General features: G+C 44.6%; 2 protein-coding genes across 2 annotated transcripts; one reads left to right on the top strand and one right to left on the bottom strand.

The window, feature by feature from the left end:
- Positions 1-3,050: 3,050 nt before the first annotated feature.
- LOC120813983 (natterin-3-like) lies at positions 3,051-4,245 on the bottom strand (the record flags this gene model as incomplete). The annotated part of the gene is made up of 1 exon (XM_040169524.2): positions 3,051-4,245. A coding segment is annotated over one exon (942 nt), but the record flags the coding sequence as incomplete, so codon positions are not given.
- A 4,490-nt stretch (positions 4,246-8,735) lies between these two features.
- On the top strand, positions 8,736-13,482 carry LOC144386256 (natterin-3-like). Its single transcript, XM_078086390.1, has 3 exons — positions 8,736-9,209; positions 9,534-9,588; positions 12,230-13,482. Exons 1-3 carry the CDS (start codon positions 9,207-9,209, stop codon positions 13,318-13,320), a joined length of 1,149 nt encoding a protein of 382 aa, XP_077942516.1. The 5' UTR covers positions 8,736-9,206; the 3' UTR covers positions 13,321-13,482.
- The last annotated feature ends 715 nt before the right edge of the window (positions 13,483-14,197 follow it).

Raw genomic sequence — 14,197 nt, 5'->3', positions numbered from 1 at the left:
AAGAACGTTTACGAGAGAACGGATCAGATTGAAGAGCTTTTAAATATGAGCGCTTGTACAAGCCGTCATTGGCGGACTATGAGGACGCCGGATGGCCTCTGATTCATGGAGGGAGATCTCCACCAACGAGGGGAACAAAGTCGTGGAGGAAAATACGGGACAAATGTGTCCTTGATGAAGAGCAGCAGTGTGGATGCACGGGGCAATAAAGTCTATGATCAATAAAAAAAGCCACCAGCGACTTCCACACACAAAGACGTGACTCTCCAGGTCGTCTTCAACAAAACACGTGACTCCACCTGTTGTTCTGGAGGTGAATCGCTCTGCAACACACGCAACACTTTACAACCAGGAAGTGAAACGACGTAAAGACGCAGAAACACGCGGCGGCCTTTAGTTTCTGAAGGAAAACTCAGAAGAGACTTGCTGATGCATTGAAGGGACTCACGTGGGGACGAGCGAGTCCACATGAGGTTCAATTTGAGGCCTAGAAAAGAGAGTTACAGTTTTTTTTTTATTGCTAAACGTCAGCGGACACAACTGGAGTCACATGTGCAAAACTCTGACTCCAGTCTGCAGCAGCAACAGTCACCTGAGCTCAACCGCTCACATCACCTGCACAACTCACTGCAAGCAACACAACTCTTAACACACAACTCAAACAAGCTCAGTGCAGCAAACACTGTGAGAACACACACTGTCACTCACACACTGAGAGTACAAACACACAAAATACTCACTGTTCATCTTTACACTTTGAACCATTTCAGTGACGTCATACAAAGTAAGATTTTCTTCAAAGAAAAGAGTCACATTCTTTCACATGATTTATTACATTTTTTGAACATAACAATTCTTTAAGGTAAATGAAAATTAGCCGTTTGCTTCAATCGTCTGTAGTAATTTACAGAATTACAGTAATGAGAAAAAGGTAGAAAGTAAAAGTACAGACTGTAATGTGAACAAATAAGTGAGGGCTGATCCTGCCTCTCTAGCATCAGGACACAGGTTCTCATCACCATCACATCTGATGTTCTCTCTCCATCAACCTGGGGAAGAACCTTCTGGAAGCCTCATCCATCCCTGGCCGTCCTCTGGACTCGTGTCCTCACATCCGGCTTCCCAAAGAGACATCTGGTCATGTGGGTGGAGACCAAACACCTTCCACCTCCAGGCAGAGAGAAACTGGGTTGAGGAAGGGTAAATATGCAGGCAGGTACAAAACCATAAATCTGCCATGTGCTGCAAACCAATCTGACAGCTGCAGAGTGGTGAAAAGCAACGTTATCACGTTTGATCATAATAATAAATAAACAGTTTTTCTTTACAGAATATTTAGTGAAGTCCCTTTATTAAACGTGTTTCATCACAATACAACAAAAAATCAATCAAATAAAATTGTTTCTCTGTAAGATTGTTAAGGAAAGTTTCTGTAAACTTGGTTTTCGCACTTTATTGGAAATAGCCGTTGCTGCCAGTCGTTTAACCGTTTTTCTTTCTTTTTTTTTTTACAGTGTGCCAATTAGGGAACTCAAAATAAAAGCGTGGGTAATTTGATCCTAACTGTAAAATAAGAATTTAATTCCTTTTTTTAATCTCAATCTTTGCTTTCCTGTACCTTTAGCCTTCTTTCCAATGAATGTATCTTTGCCATCACGCACAGGTAGGAGTGACGTTTTTACGCAGACACACAAATACTTTCCGACGATTATTGCAGTTGAGACTAGTGGTTTTATTGCAGTACATAGTACAGATGAATATACTGGTTGATTGTGATCTGTGGACTCCAATTCCTGGTCTACACGGCCATCATGGAGTCCATCCTCTGCTCCTCCATCACCGTCTGGTACGCTGCAGCCACAGCCAAGGACAAGGGCAGGCTGCAGCGTGTCCTCCGCTCTGCAGAGAGGCTGATCGGCTGCAATCTGCCGTCCCTGCAGGACTTGTTCGCTTCCAGGTCTCTGAAGCAGCTAAAAAGATCGTGGCCGACCCCTCCCACCCCGGACATAAACTGTTTGTGCCCCTTCCATCTGGCAGGAGGCTGAGGTCCATCAGGACTATGACCTCCCGCCACACCAACAGTTTCTTCCTGTCAGCAGTCGGGCTCATGAACAGAGCCGGTCCCCCACTGACTGACTATAACATTCCACCGGTCACTCCCCCTCACACTGCACATGTCACTTTAACTGCAATTCATCACTTTGTTACTTGTTCGTTAGTGCACTTTATGCTTAATATTTTTCTTTTTAACTTTGTAATATTTACAATTTTTAACTTTATTCCCCTGTTTATACTAACCCATAGCCTTATTCTACTAACCCATTGCATTAGTATTTCATTCTACTTTATTTTATTACCGGGGCACTGTTGTCTTGTCTGTCTACTGTCGCGCACTAACCGTCAAGACAAATTCCTTGTATGTTTGGCATATTTATTATTTGGCACAAATAAATGTTTCCTGATTCCTGATGATCTGTGGTCTGGGAGAACTGTGTGTGCTCCCCCTACGTGTGTCCGCCACTTCTTGTCACCTGTGCCCCTCATATACAACCATGTGCATCTAATCACTGCCACCTAGTGTCCAAAATATTAATATATCTAAACAAAATAAAATAGCATGCCAACAATAAACATAAATGGCTCCTACATGTGTCGTGAGTTTATTAACTTCAACCTCCCCCTTTAAAAATGTCAGTTCAGCCTGCAGCTTTTCTAGCAATGCATTTGAGCCCTAAGTGTCATTTAGCTATCAAACATGGTGCTTTTAATTTTTTGTATTTTCAGCAGTTCTTTGCATTCATTTCAGCTTTCATTATCCACCCATTATATCTGCAGGAAAGGAATTTAATACTTGGGTGTAATATATCAAGTAGTAGTATGGAATGGAATGTAGTATTATGGTTGTGCAGTGCCCAAGTGAATGGGGAATGCAACAAAGGTCTAGGATGTAAATTGATTTCGGTTTTCAGAAGTTGGAGAAACACGGAACTGCCTTATGTGGTGGAAATTTGTGGATTTAGCCCTTGTGAGAAATCAAAAGTATCTTGAGGTTGCTTTGTGATTAAGTATTTATTGCTAACTTGAATATAGAAAAATGATGAAGAATACAGAAATCATCACCACAAGTCGTAAGTACAGACAGAAGTGACCCTCCCTTAATGGACCCAGTCAATTAAACATTTAAAAGGTCAGGCACGTGTGGTTCCATTTGTGTCTTATCTCACCCTGGACTGCCTTTGGTCACACGCTCACATGAAAGGTCACATTCCTCCCGAGCCTCACCAATTTCCCCCCGACATCTTACTACAAACGTCTTTCAGGACAAGGCTCGGCCTTGGGAATCGGTCTACAGCGTTCCACCACAGCCGAAGCTTCTCCAGCATCCACGCCGGTGTAGGTCCCAGTGATGAACGTCGATGTGACCTCCCCGTTTGTGAATCGGCGAGTGAGGCGAGCAGTGAAAGGGATATTGGCCTTGTACCTATGCACCACCGTTTGGACTCTGCAGTAATGGTTGGGCGGGACTGTGACACTCAGAGGCATAGACTGGGTGGTCGTGTCTGTCCTTGTGTTTCCTCTTGAGAATGTGGATGTCTTTTCACTGCTGATCGAAATAGTTGTAGACGCGATAATGGGGATTCCTCCCGTGAAGCTTGTGCTGAATCCGAATTTGGTGGAGGAGCTGAAGTCGAACCTTGTCTGTGTCTGACGTGTCACTGAGACAGTCGGGGATTTCACTACTGAACTGCACTCATTGTTGGTGACAGTAGTAGTGAACAGGGACTCTGGAGGATACTTAATGACATTCACACCAACGTCGTAGTTGATTTCAGAGATGTGCTCGCTGATTACATCTTTTCTATAGGTCAGGACCTGGTAGGTCTTGTAAAAATACTCAGAACCCTCCCAAGGAAGGAAGAACGCCTCATTCCTAACATGTACCTTCCCAAGACCATACTTATTCTTGGCAACATATATGTCCACACCGGAACAAGTTTTGACTGAATGTTCAGGCACTGAACCCCAAGAGCCGTCCTTCCACTCTAGCATCTCAAAGTTATCTTTGTTCACCAAGATCTCAAAGTTAGAGACTTTATGCTCTTTGTTATAGTAAGGGTATTGGCAGTAACTTCCCTTGCCTGAGTTGTAGAAACCTGCATGACACCCGTACTTGCAGACGACATCAACACGATTCTCATAGTCGTTCCAAATGGAAACAGAACCGTCGGGCAGAGATCCGCTCCATCAAACAAGATGGAAGGTTCAGTCTGTCTCTTTTGTCGTGACATTCGAGAAGACCGAGGAACTCGAGCTATTGGCATTGTTGTGTTGGAGTTGTTGTCAGGCGTCCTGTCCCTTGGGGCGAGTTCCAGTATGGGGACTGGGGGGAAGAAAGGGAACATACAGTATGTCAGTGTCATCCATATCATTTATTGCAGTTGCAGAATAAATAGTATTTGGTTAAACTTTAACACATTGTGTTTCATCAATCCACTAGCTTGAGCATTTTTATGTCATTTCATGTTTGGATCCTCTTACGTAAATATCTACTCTCACAGCTAAAATGTTTCTTAAACAGGTATAAATTGAGTGAATAGGTAACAAACAAATATCCTTTTTGTTCTTGATAAAAGAAGAAATACCACTCTTCCTTGAGCCATCGTGAAGGGTGGCCGCAGACAGAGCCGGCAGGACCAGCAGAAACAACACTGACATCTGGAGACAAAATCCGTCCAAAACCATGAGTACATCTTATGTCCTTGTTTATGACACCCTAAAAATCATGTTGGACTGTTTTTTAAAATCTGATTTCAAATACTTTTAACATTTGGTGTTCACTATTCGTTAGTTGTAACGAAGACACGTGCCTGATTGAAAAGCAGTGATTTCCACACAGTTTGAAATAAAATATGTCTTTGAATAGACCAGATACAGACGCTCCACTTCCACAAGGTCAAAGTCCGTTCTTTCTGTGTGCATTACCTTTGCGTTTGTGTCTCCTTTTAACTGTTTCTGCATAAAGCACAATGTTTGTACATTTCTTTTCTTCTGTTTTGGCATTTAAATTGTTTTCTGTAAAGGTACAAATATATAAATCGATGTTGTAACATAGTCTTATGCTAAAAGAGTGATTATTGTCTGTATTGAAGTGACTTCAATACAGACAGGTCTCCATGTGCAGCTGTGTCTGCTCGAACAAAGGACCTGTGTGTGTCACTCCATCTTAACCTTGGTTCATATCTCAACTTGGTTTGCAACTTCTCGTACCTGCCACTGAGGATTCACATGTGTGTATAAAACCTGCTCGGAGACGCCACCACTGTGATACGTGCTGGTGTATTTCACCTCCTGCTTGCAAGCAACCCTAACGCCTAACCCTAGCCCCTGTAGTTAGCCCCCCACACCCAGACCTAGCGTTAGCTCCTGTAGCTAGCCCCCCACACCCAGACCTAGTGTTAGCTCCTGTAGCTAGCCCCCCTTCCCCAGACCTAGTGTTAGCTCCTGTAGCTAGCCCCCCTTCCCCAGACATAGCGTTAGCTCCTGTAGCTAGCCCCCCTCACCCAGACATAGCGTTAGCTCCTGTAGCTAGCCCCCCTCACCCAGACATAGCGTTAGCTCCTGTAGCTAGCCCCCCTCACCCAGACATAGCGTTAGCTCCTGTAGCTAGCCCCCCTCACCCAGACATAGCGTTAGCTCCTGTAGCTAGCCCCCCACACCCAGACCTAGTGTTAGCTTCTGTAGCTAGCCCCCTCACCCAGACCTAGTGTTAGCTCCTGTAGCTAGCCCCCCTCACCCAGACCTAGTGTTAGCTCCTGTAGCTAGCCCCCCTCACCCAGACATAGCGTTAGCTCCTGTAGCTAGCCCCCCTCACCCAGACCTAGCGTTAGCTCCTGTAGCTAGCCCCCCTCACCCAGACATAGCGTTAGCTCCTGTAGCTAGCCCCCCTCACCCAGACCTAGCGTTAGCTCCTGTAGCTAGCCCCCCTCACCCAGACATAGCGTTAGCTCCTGTAGCTAGCCCCCCACAACCAGACATAGTGTTAGCTCCTGTAGCTAGCCCCCCACACCCAGACCTAGCGTTAGCTCCTGTAGCTAGCCCCCCACACCCAGACATAGCGTTAGCTCCTGTAGCTAGCCCCCCTCACCCAGACATAGCGTTAGCTCCTGTAGCCAGCCCCCCACACCCAGACCTAGTGTTAGCTCCTGCTAGCTGTCCCCCGGTTACTGTCCGAAGTAAGAATCTGAATGTTTTCTTTGGTGTGTCACATCATGTTTAGCTATTCCTCTACACTTCCTATTACTACAACTTCCTCTTCACTTCTTACATGTACCATTATCCGTAGCCCCTTGCGGACAATGGTACATGCAAGTGTAGTATATTTGATCGGTTGGAGGTGAGGCTCAGTGAGTTAGAAGCACGTCTCTGCACCATGGAAGCTCAGTCGTTAGATTAGATTAGATTCCAACTTTATTGTCATTGCACAGAGTACAAGTACTGAGGCAACGAAATGCAGTTTAGCATCCAACCAGAATTGCAAAATAGCAAAAAGTGCAGAGTATGTGCATATGTAAAGTGTAATAAGTGAATAAATATATATGTACAGTAAGAAATAGATATGCAATATGAACAGTAAGAAATGGACATGTTAGCCGCAGCAGTTAGCCAGCCCACCCCCGTAGGGCCACATAGACGTAGCGTTCGCTCCTGCTAGCCGTCCCCCGGCAACCCCCGAGCGGCCGGGAGGCCGGGTGACTGTCCGGAGTAAGCATAAGTCTAAGTGGAAGCACACAGTTAACCACCAACTACTTCACGTTTCAAACCGCTTCTCCCCACTCAGCGACACACCCGCTGAGAAGCCAACTCTGGTGATCGGTAGCTCCATTCTGAGGAACCAGAAGATAAACCAGGGACCATAGTTACATGTGTACCGGGGGCCAGAGCCGGCGACATTGAGTCTGATCTTAAACTGCTGGCTAAGGATAAACGTAAATACAGTAAGATTGTAATTCACGTCGGCGGTGATTTACGGTTACGTCGCCCAGAGGTCACTGTTGAGACGGAAAAAAATAACTACTACTGAATGTTTAAAGTCAAAGCGGATACTTTATTTAACCCAAGAAGTGTTGCGTCCTGCAGTTAAACGGAGTGACAGCGAGATCCTCCTTGTGGCAGTGGCAAGTGGGTGGCAACTTTGTGGCAGGCAGCGGCAATCGCCAGTAAATCAGTCGGCGTCACGACGGCACGCTGGGTGGGAGGAGCCAAGTTTTCCCAGAAACAACTGTTATTTGTACGACAGGTCAGCTGCTGTAAATATTTAATTTTATTTAATTTTATTTAATTTTATTTGAGACACGTGAGCCCCCGTCTTCTTATTACAGAGGCTAATTTTAGGTTTGGACCGGCGGGTTCCGTGTAGGGGGTGGGGCTCTCAAGTTTGATGCCACCCACTTGCCACTGCCACAAGGAGGATCTCGGCCTTACTGGTTAAACGTGCACGGACCGAGCATCCGCTGAAAGGTTCAGCAGAATCTAAGGCCCTTAAGCGGAGCGCGCCACAAAGTTGTATAGCTCTTAAGGGCATTTGTGATTGGTTCAGACAGCAGGTGGAGGGGGCTCTTTCCGAGGCCCTCATTGGAGCACAGGGCGGTCCCGCCCTCTTGGCTCACGTTCCCGGCAGGTCATCACTACATGTTGTCCTACATTACGTGTGTGCGTGTAGACGTGTTCCTCACGTGTCTCATACTTGTCCATCACACGGGGGCGGGCCCTATAGTGTCCCACTCAGAGTATACCACCGTCTGCGTGAGTTTTACACACATTACAGCTATAAGTTTGGCATCAATAAAGCATAAAATTTAAATAAATCGCACATCACTAAAGTCAATGTGGAATCGGTGTGTACACGGCAAAATTCTTAGTTAGTTTTCCAATCTTACGCAAAAGTGTTGAAGTGCAGAGTTGAAATCACACTGCAAAAAGTTGATTCAACTCTTACAGAGTCAATTGTACAAAAGAGCTGGAGTGATTATCCAGTGTCAAGATCAGATTAATTGTCGACACTTAGTAGAGTTAAATGAAATCTGTGACAGGTTGGAAATGTAACTGTACAGTGTCACGCTTCTTGGTGTTGGTTTAACTCTACGTACTGCGGCGCATGGACTAGAGAGGGTGCGCTGGGAACCACAGGGTTGGTGGTTCGAAACCCCAACTGCTCCATGTCCCATGTCAAAGGGTCCCTGAGCAAGACCCCTTAACCCCTAATTGCTCCCCAGGCTAAAATGTGAAAACCATGGGTTAAAAATGTTTCCAACTTGTTAACACTTCGTTGAGTGTTGATTTAACACTGACAAGATTGGGACGATATAAACATCAGCTAAGAGTTAAAATTGAATATCACAGAGTCAATTTAACTCTCTGAAATCTGCTGTGCACATACACTAAAACAATGTCGGACACCGTAGTTTTCTCTGCGCCCTCCCAAACTTCCGCCGCTGGTTGTCGAGGTGGTGCCCAGTAAATAACGTGGGCTTCGTTGATCACTGGAAGACGTTTTGGGGAGAGCCTGGTCCGATTAGGAGGGACGGCATCCATCCCACTTTGGACGGAGCTGAACTTCTTTCTAAGAACCTGACCCAGTTTCTTAGTGGACTTGATCCATGAGCCAGAGTTCAGACCAGGGAGCAGAGTCGCAGTCTTACACACTTCTCTGCGCTTCAATCTGAGCAGTCACTCAGCATAATGAACCCTATAGAGACCTTGTCTGCCCCACGGACACAGTTATCTAAGTTAAAGGTAAACAACCCAGGAGTTATAGTCCATCCATCCATTTTCAACCGCTTATCCGGGGTCGGGTCGCGGGGGAGGAGTTATAGTAAATAACTTAATTAATGTTAAAACTAATAATGCAATAGTGCAACAAAATAGGATAATTAAAGGGGGTCTTTTGAATATCAGATCTCTGTCATCTAATATTATTAATATTAATCGCATTACTATTGCTGTCCTCATTAACCAACTTTGCTTCTTTCCTGTATCAAAGGTTTTTACTTTACTTTTTGGGGTTTTCATGTGCCGATGGGAGGGTTTGGGGACAGAGGATGTTGCATGTGTACAGACTGTTATTATTTAATGGTCAAAGTCAAAGCCCAAACAACAGAGAGTACATATTTGTTTTAGATTGAGCAGTGAGGCAGTTGCATAAGCTGATGGTGAGTTCTTTCCATTTATTCCAACCACTTCAAACATTTGTTGTTCACTATTTGTTACTTGTAATGAAGTGAATTCATGCAAAAAACGTGCCTGATTAAGAAGCAGTCATTTCTACACAGTTTAAAATAAAATATTTCTTTGAATGGACCAGATACAGATGCTCCACTTCCACACGGTCAAAGTCTGTTCTTTCTGTGCACATTATCTTTGTGTTTAACGGTCTCCTTTTAACTGTTTCTGGCATTTTCACCAGAACACTAAATGGATGTTGCGGTTGGTTTGGTGGCAGGTGACAGTGCTTCTGTTCTGTGTTTCATCTGCAGATGAAGCTGTCAGTTTTGCTGCTTTTGGCCCTGCAGGCTCTGCACACTGAATCAGGTCAACAGAATCACCTCATTTATGTTTTGCTTAACATTGGATGAGAATAGACACAATACGGAGGGACACATACATATTTGAAAATAGGAATTCACTTCAATATCATCAGAAAAAACACTCAAATAATTCCAAATTAAGTCATATGTATCAATGCTCCTCCCATGACCAATGGGCTTTTTGTGTTTTTAATGGTGTGTTTCACAATATGTAAATGTCTATATTGTGGAAATGTTGTCATGATCGTATCCTAAAAAGGTAATTTGAGTACAAAGAAACATGACTGCTTATCACACTACAGGTCATTTCGCAGACGCTTTTATCCAAAGCAACTTACATTACATTTTTAACCCATGGCTTTCACATCTTTGCCCGGGGAGCAATTAAGTCAAGTCAAGTCAAGTCATTTTATTTTGTATAGCCCAGAATCGCAAATTACAAATTTGCCTCAGAGGGCTTTACAGTCTGTACACATACGACATCCTCTGCCCCGAAACCCACCATCGGCACAGGAAAAACTCCCCAAAAAATGAAAAAACCCTTACAAGAGGGAAAAAAAGGGAAGAAACCTTAGGGAGAACGTCAGAGGAGGGATCCCACTCCCGGGATGGACAGACTACAATGGATGCCATGTGTACAGAATGAACAATGTATAATACATGCAATTCCTATGACAGAAATGATTCAAGTAATTGTGAGTAGTAAGCCAGGCGCACAGCAGGACCACTGCAGAGGCAACCACCATCAGATAGAACCACCATCCACAGAATCCTGTGGGGAGGGAGAGCACAGAGATTTTAGGAGAGGGTAATGTCGGTTTATGAGTAAAGTAATATTATTAATATCTAAAATAATGATGATGATGATGATGATGGCAGCAGCAGGCGTCAGCATGGCCACGGTAGGTGTCAGGACCAGGGTCCTGAAGGAACCACGATCTATGGACCTGATAGGGGCGAAAGCACAAAAAAAACTCCCGGAAAGAAGCTGAATTAGTCATGTGCATTAATAAAACTTGAATTATGGTAGAACGAGAGCGTGAGAGAGGAGCTCGGTGTGTCCTAAGAATTTCCCCGGCATTCTAAGCCTATAGCAGCTTAACTAAGGGCTGGTCCGGACTAACCTGAGCCAGCCCTAACTATAGGCAGAATCAAAGAGGAACGTTTTAAGTTTTACTTTAAAAGAGCTGACCGAATCTGCCCCCCGGACTGAAAGTGGAACCTGGTTCCACAAAAGAGGAGCTTGATAACTGAAGGCTCTGGCCCCCAGCCTACTTTTTAAAACCATAGGAACAACAAGTAACCCAGCATCTATGGAGCGCAGTTGCCTTGTAGGGCAATACGGTGTTACAAGCTCTTGAAGATACAACGGTGCCTCACCAGCAAGTGCCTTGTAGGTGAGGAGAAGTACCTTAAAATCTATTCTTGATTTAACAGGGAGCCAGTGCAGAGAAGTTAATACAGGAGTGATATGATCCCTTTTCTTAGTTCTTGTTAATACACGTGCTGCAGCATTCTGAATCAGCTGGAGAGGCTTAAGAGATTTATAAGAGCAGCCTGATAACAAAGAATTACAGTAGTCCAGTCTGGAAGTGACAAACGCATGAACTAATTTTTCTGCATCACTTTGAGACAGGAAGTTCCTGATTTTTGATATGTTACGTAGATGGAAATAGGCAGTCCTTGAAGTCTTCTTTATATGCGAGTTGAAGGTCATATCCTGGTCGAAGAGAACTCCCAGATTCCTGACGGTGCTGCTGGGTACCAGAGCAATTCCATCCATAAAAACTGTATCACGCGACAGCTGGCTTCGAAGGCGCTCCGGGCCTATCAGGATAACTTCCGTTTTTTCTGAGTTTAGCATCAGGAAGTTGCCAGTCATCCAAGTTTTGATGTCTCCAAGACATTCTTGGAGTCTAACTAACTGGTCCGTCTCTTCTGGCTTGATCGACAGATACAGTTGAGTATCGTCTGCATAACAATGGAAGTTTATGCGGTGTTTCCTGATAAGATCGCCCAAAGGAAGCATATAGAGGGTAAATAAAATCGGTCCAAGTACAGAACCTTGTGGGACTCCGTGACCAACATTGGTGGTCTTTGAGGATTCACCGTTTACAAGCACAAACTGGGATCGGTCCGATAGGTAGGATTTAAACCAGCTGAGTGCAGTTCCTTTGATACCAATTAAATGTTCTAGTCTCTGCAACAGGATACAATGGTCTATGGTATCAAATGCGGCACTGAGGTCCAGCAAGACAAGAAAAGAGATGAGTCCTTGGTCCGATGCAAGTAGAAGATCTGCACCTGACCCCAATTAGGGGTCAGGTGTCTTGCTCAGGGACACTTCGTCATGGGACATGGGGCAGCCAGGACTTGAACCACCAACCTTGTAGTTCCCAGCGCACCCTCTATACTCCCTGCACCACGACGACCCCGTGAAAGGCTTAGGGTTAGGGGTTAGGGGGTCTTTAGACATACCGTAACACTTCTGGGAGATGCATTACTCCTCCTCAGGTTTCTGCTTATTTTTTTCCCACCCTGTGAAGGAGTTTTTGGAGGGAGTTTTACAATTTTGGGCTTAAAAATGTGAATTGGATGGATGCTATTCAGTAAACACTTAAACGTTCTTTCCTGCTGGTTTACAGCCCTGTTCCTGGACCCGAGTCTGGGGGAAAAGGTTCCTAATATCACTGCTAACGGATCAAGAAATCAATCCCGTCCAACTCCCCTGGAGATTGAGACCAAGCTGGACCGATACTCATCGGCCAACATCGATCGAACCAATCTGGAATGGCAGTTCTTTAACCGCTCCGTCCCCAAAGAAGCAGTTTCAATCTACAACCGATATGTTGGGCGGACCGACTATGTTTGCCAGTTCTGGTGCAACGCCGGCTTCTACAGCCCGGGCGTAGATCCTTACTGCCACTACTCCCACAAAGGGAAAGAGTTCAACAGCTTTTTATGGCCATTTGAGATCCTCGTGAACAAAGACAGCTTTGAGTTGTTGGAATGGAAGGATGGCTCTTACGGTTCCGTGTCGCCGCATTCCGTCAAGACCTGCTCCAACGAAGTGTATGTTGGGAAGAACGACTATGGTCTCGGAAAGGTGGATGTTGTAGATCAGGCTTTCTACCTTCCCTGGGAAGGTTCTGAGTATTGGTACAGGTACTACCAGGTCCTGACCATTAGCAAAGACATATACAGTGAGAACTTGTCTGAGGTCAAGTATAACACTTTAGGGGTTAAACCCATCGCTTATCCTCCGGAGACCATGCGCAGGTCTGCTGTCAGTAACTACCAGTGCCAGACAGTGAAAGCGACAGCAACGATCTCAAAGATGAACCAAGTGGAGCACAGGTGGGACACCAGCTATTCCATCACAGTTGGCGTCGAGGCCAGCATCACAGCTAGAATCCCCGAGATTTATTCCGCAACTATCGGGTTTAGCGAGGAGACGACCCACGAGTTCACCAAGGGGACGACCTATATCGAGTCGACCACCCACACCGTTTCTGTTGAGTGCGAAGTCCCACCAAACTACTCCTGTGGTGTCAGTATGGTGGGCTATAAGTACGGGGCAGTCATCCCTTTCACGGCACGCCTCAACCGCACCTACAACATTGGGGAAACAAAATCGATGTCCATCTCTGGGACCTACGAAGGTGTCCAAATGACAGAAGTTCGGGTTGTGGTGGATCCCTGTGAGCCCGTACCTGATCCCACGCCCTGTCCCTGAAAGGTCGATGGAAGAGGCTCAAGATTCAATGGATGATCAATTGTTTGCTGGATAGACGTAACATTGTAACGAGGCTGAAGAATGTACCTGCTCAACGTTTTATTCTTAATGTACTCTTAATATATCTTTGTTATGTATTAAATACAATGCCATTCAAACTAATTATGTGTCAGAGTCACTTAAATATTCAATCAGCGTGCATGTTACATTCAGGATCATTAGCATGGTAATGCTAATATAATGTTATTCAGGAATCAGGAGGAATCAGGAATCAGGAAACATTTATTAGCCAAAATATGTCAAACATACAAGGAATTTGTCTTGGCGGTTAGTGCGCGACAGTAGACAGACAAGACAAGACAACATTTTTGTTACTCTACAAAGTAACAAATTGCATAAAGCAGCTTTTATCGAAAGGTGTGTAACCAGATGTTGAAAACAGACAAAAGACAGATTAGTAGTTGAATATACATCTACAAAAAGAATTCCGACCTCCGAAATATTAAAATTATTTAAAAAATAATAAAAATATAAAAAATGTGAAATACTAAAATAAATCAAATATTAATACCATATTAGTGAATGCCCGACAAGCGATTGAGATTATAAACCCACGTTTACTGAGGGAATAAGTCAAGAGAGTCATTTTCTCCTGGACTTCTAAGGGACCAGAGGAGTCGCCCTCTGCCGATTGTTTAGGGTTCATTTTATTGATTTAATAAGAATTGAAGATGGGCTAAAGATCATTTGAGCACTGGATGTTCTTGTCCTCTTACTGAACACTTCTTATTTGCTTGTTGATGCAATTTGAGACTTTTACTTGTATGTGTTTGAGCTTTGATGTTGATGCTTTGCTGGTTTGTTGGTATGTTACTGG

The sequence above is a fragment of the Gasterosteus aculeatus genome, chromosome 13 (genome assembly GCF_964276395.1).
Source record: "Gasterosteus aculeatus chromosome 13, fGasAcu3.hap1.1, whole genome shotgun sequence".
Lineage (NCBI taxonomy): Eukaryota > Metazoa > Chordata > Actinopteri > Perciformes > Gasterosteidae > Gasterosteus > Gasterosteus aculeatus.
Note: the sequence above shows the minus strand (reverse complement) of the source record. Positions and strands in the feature narration are given on the sequence as shown.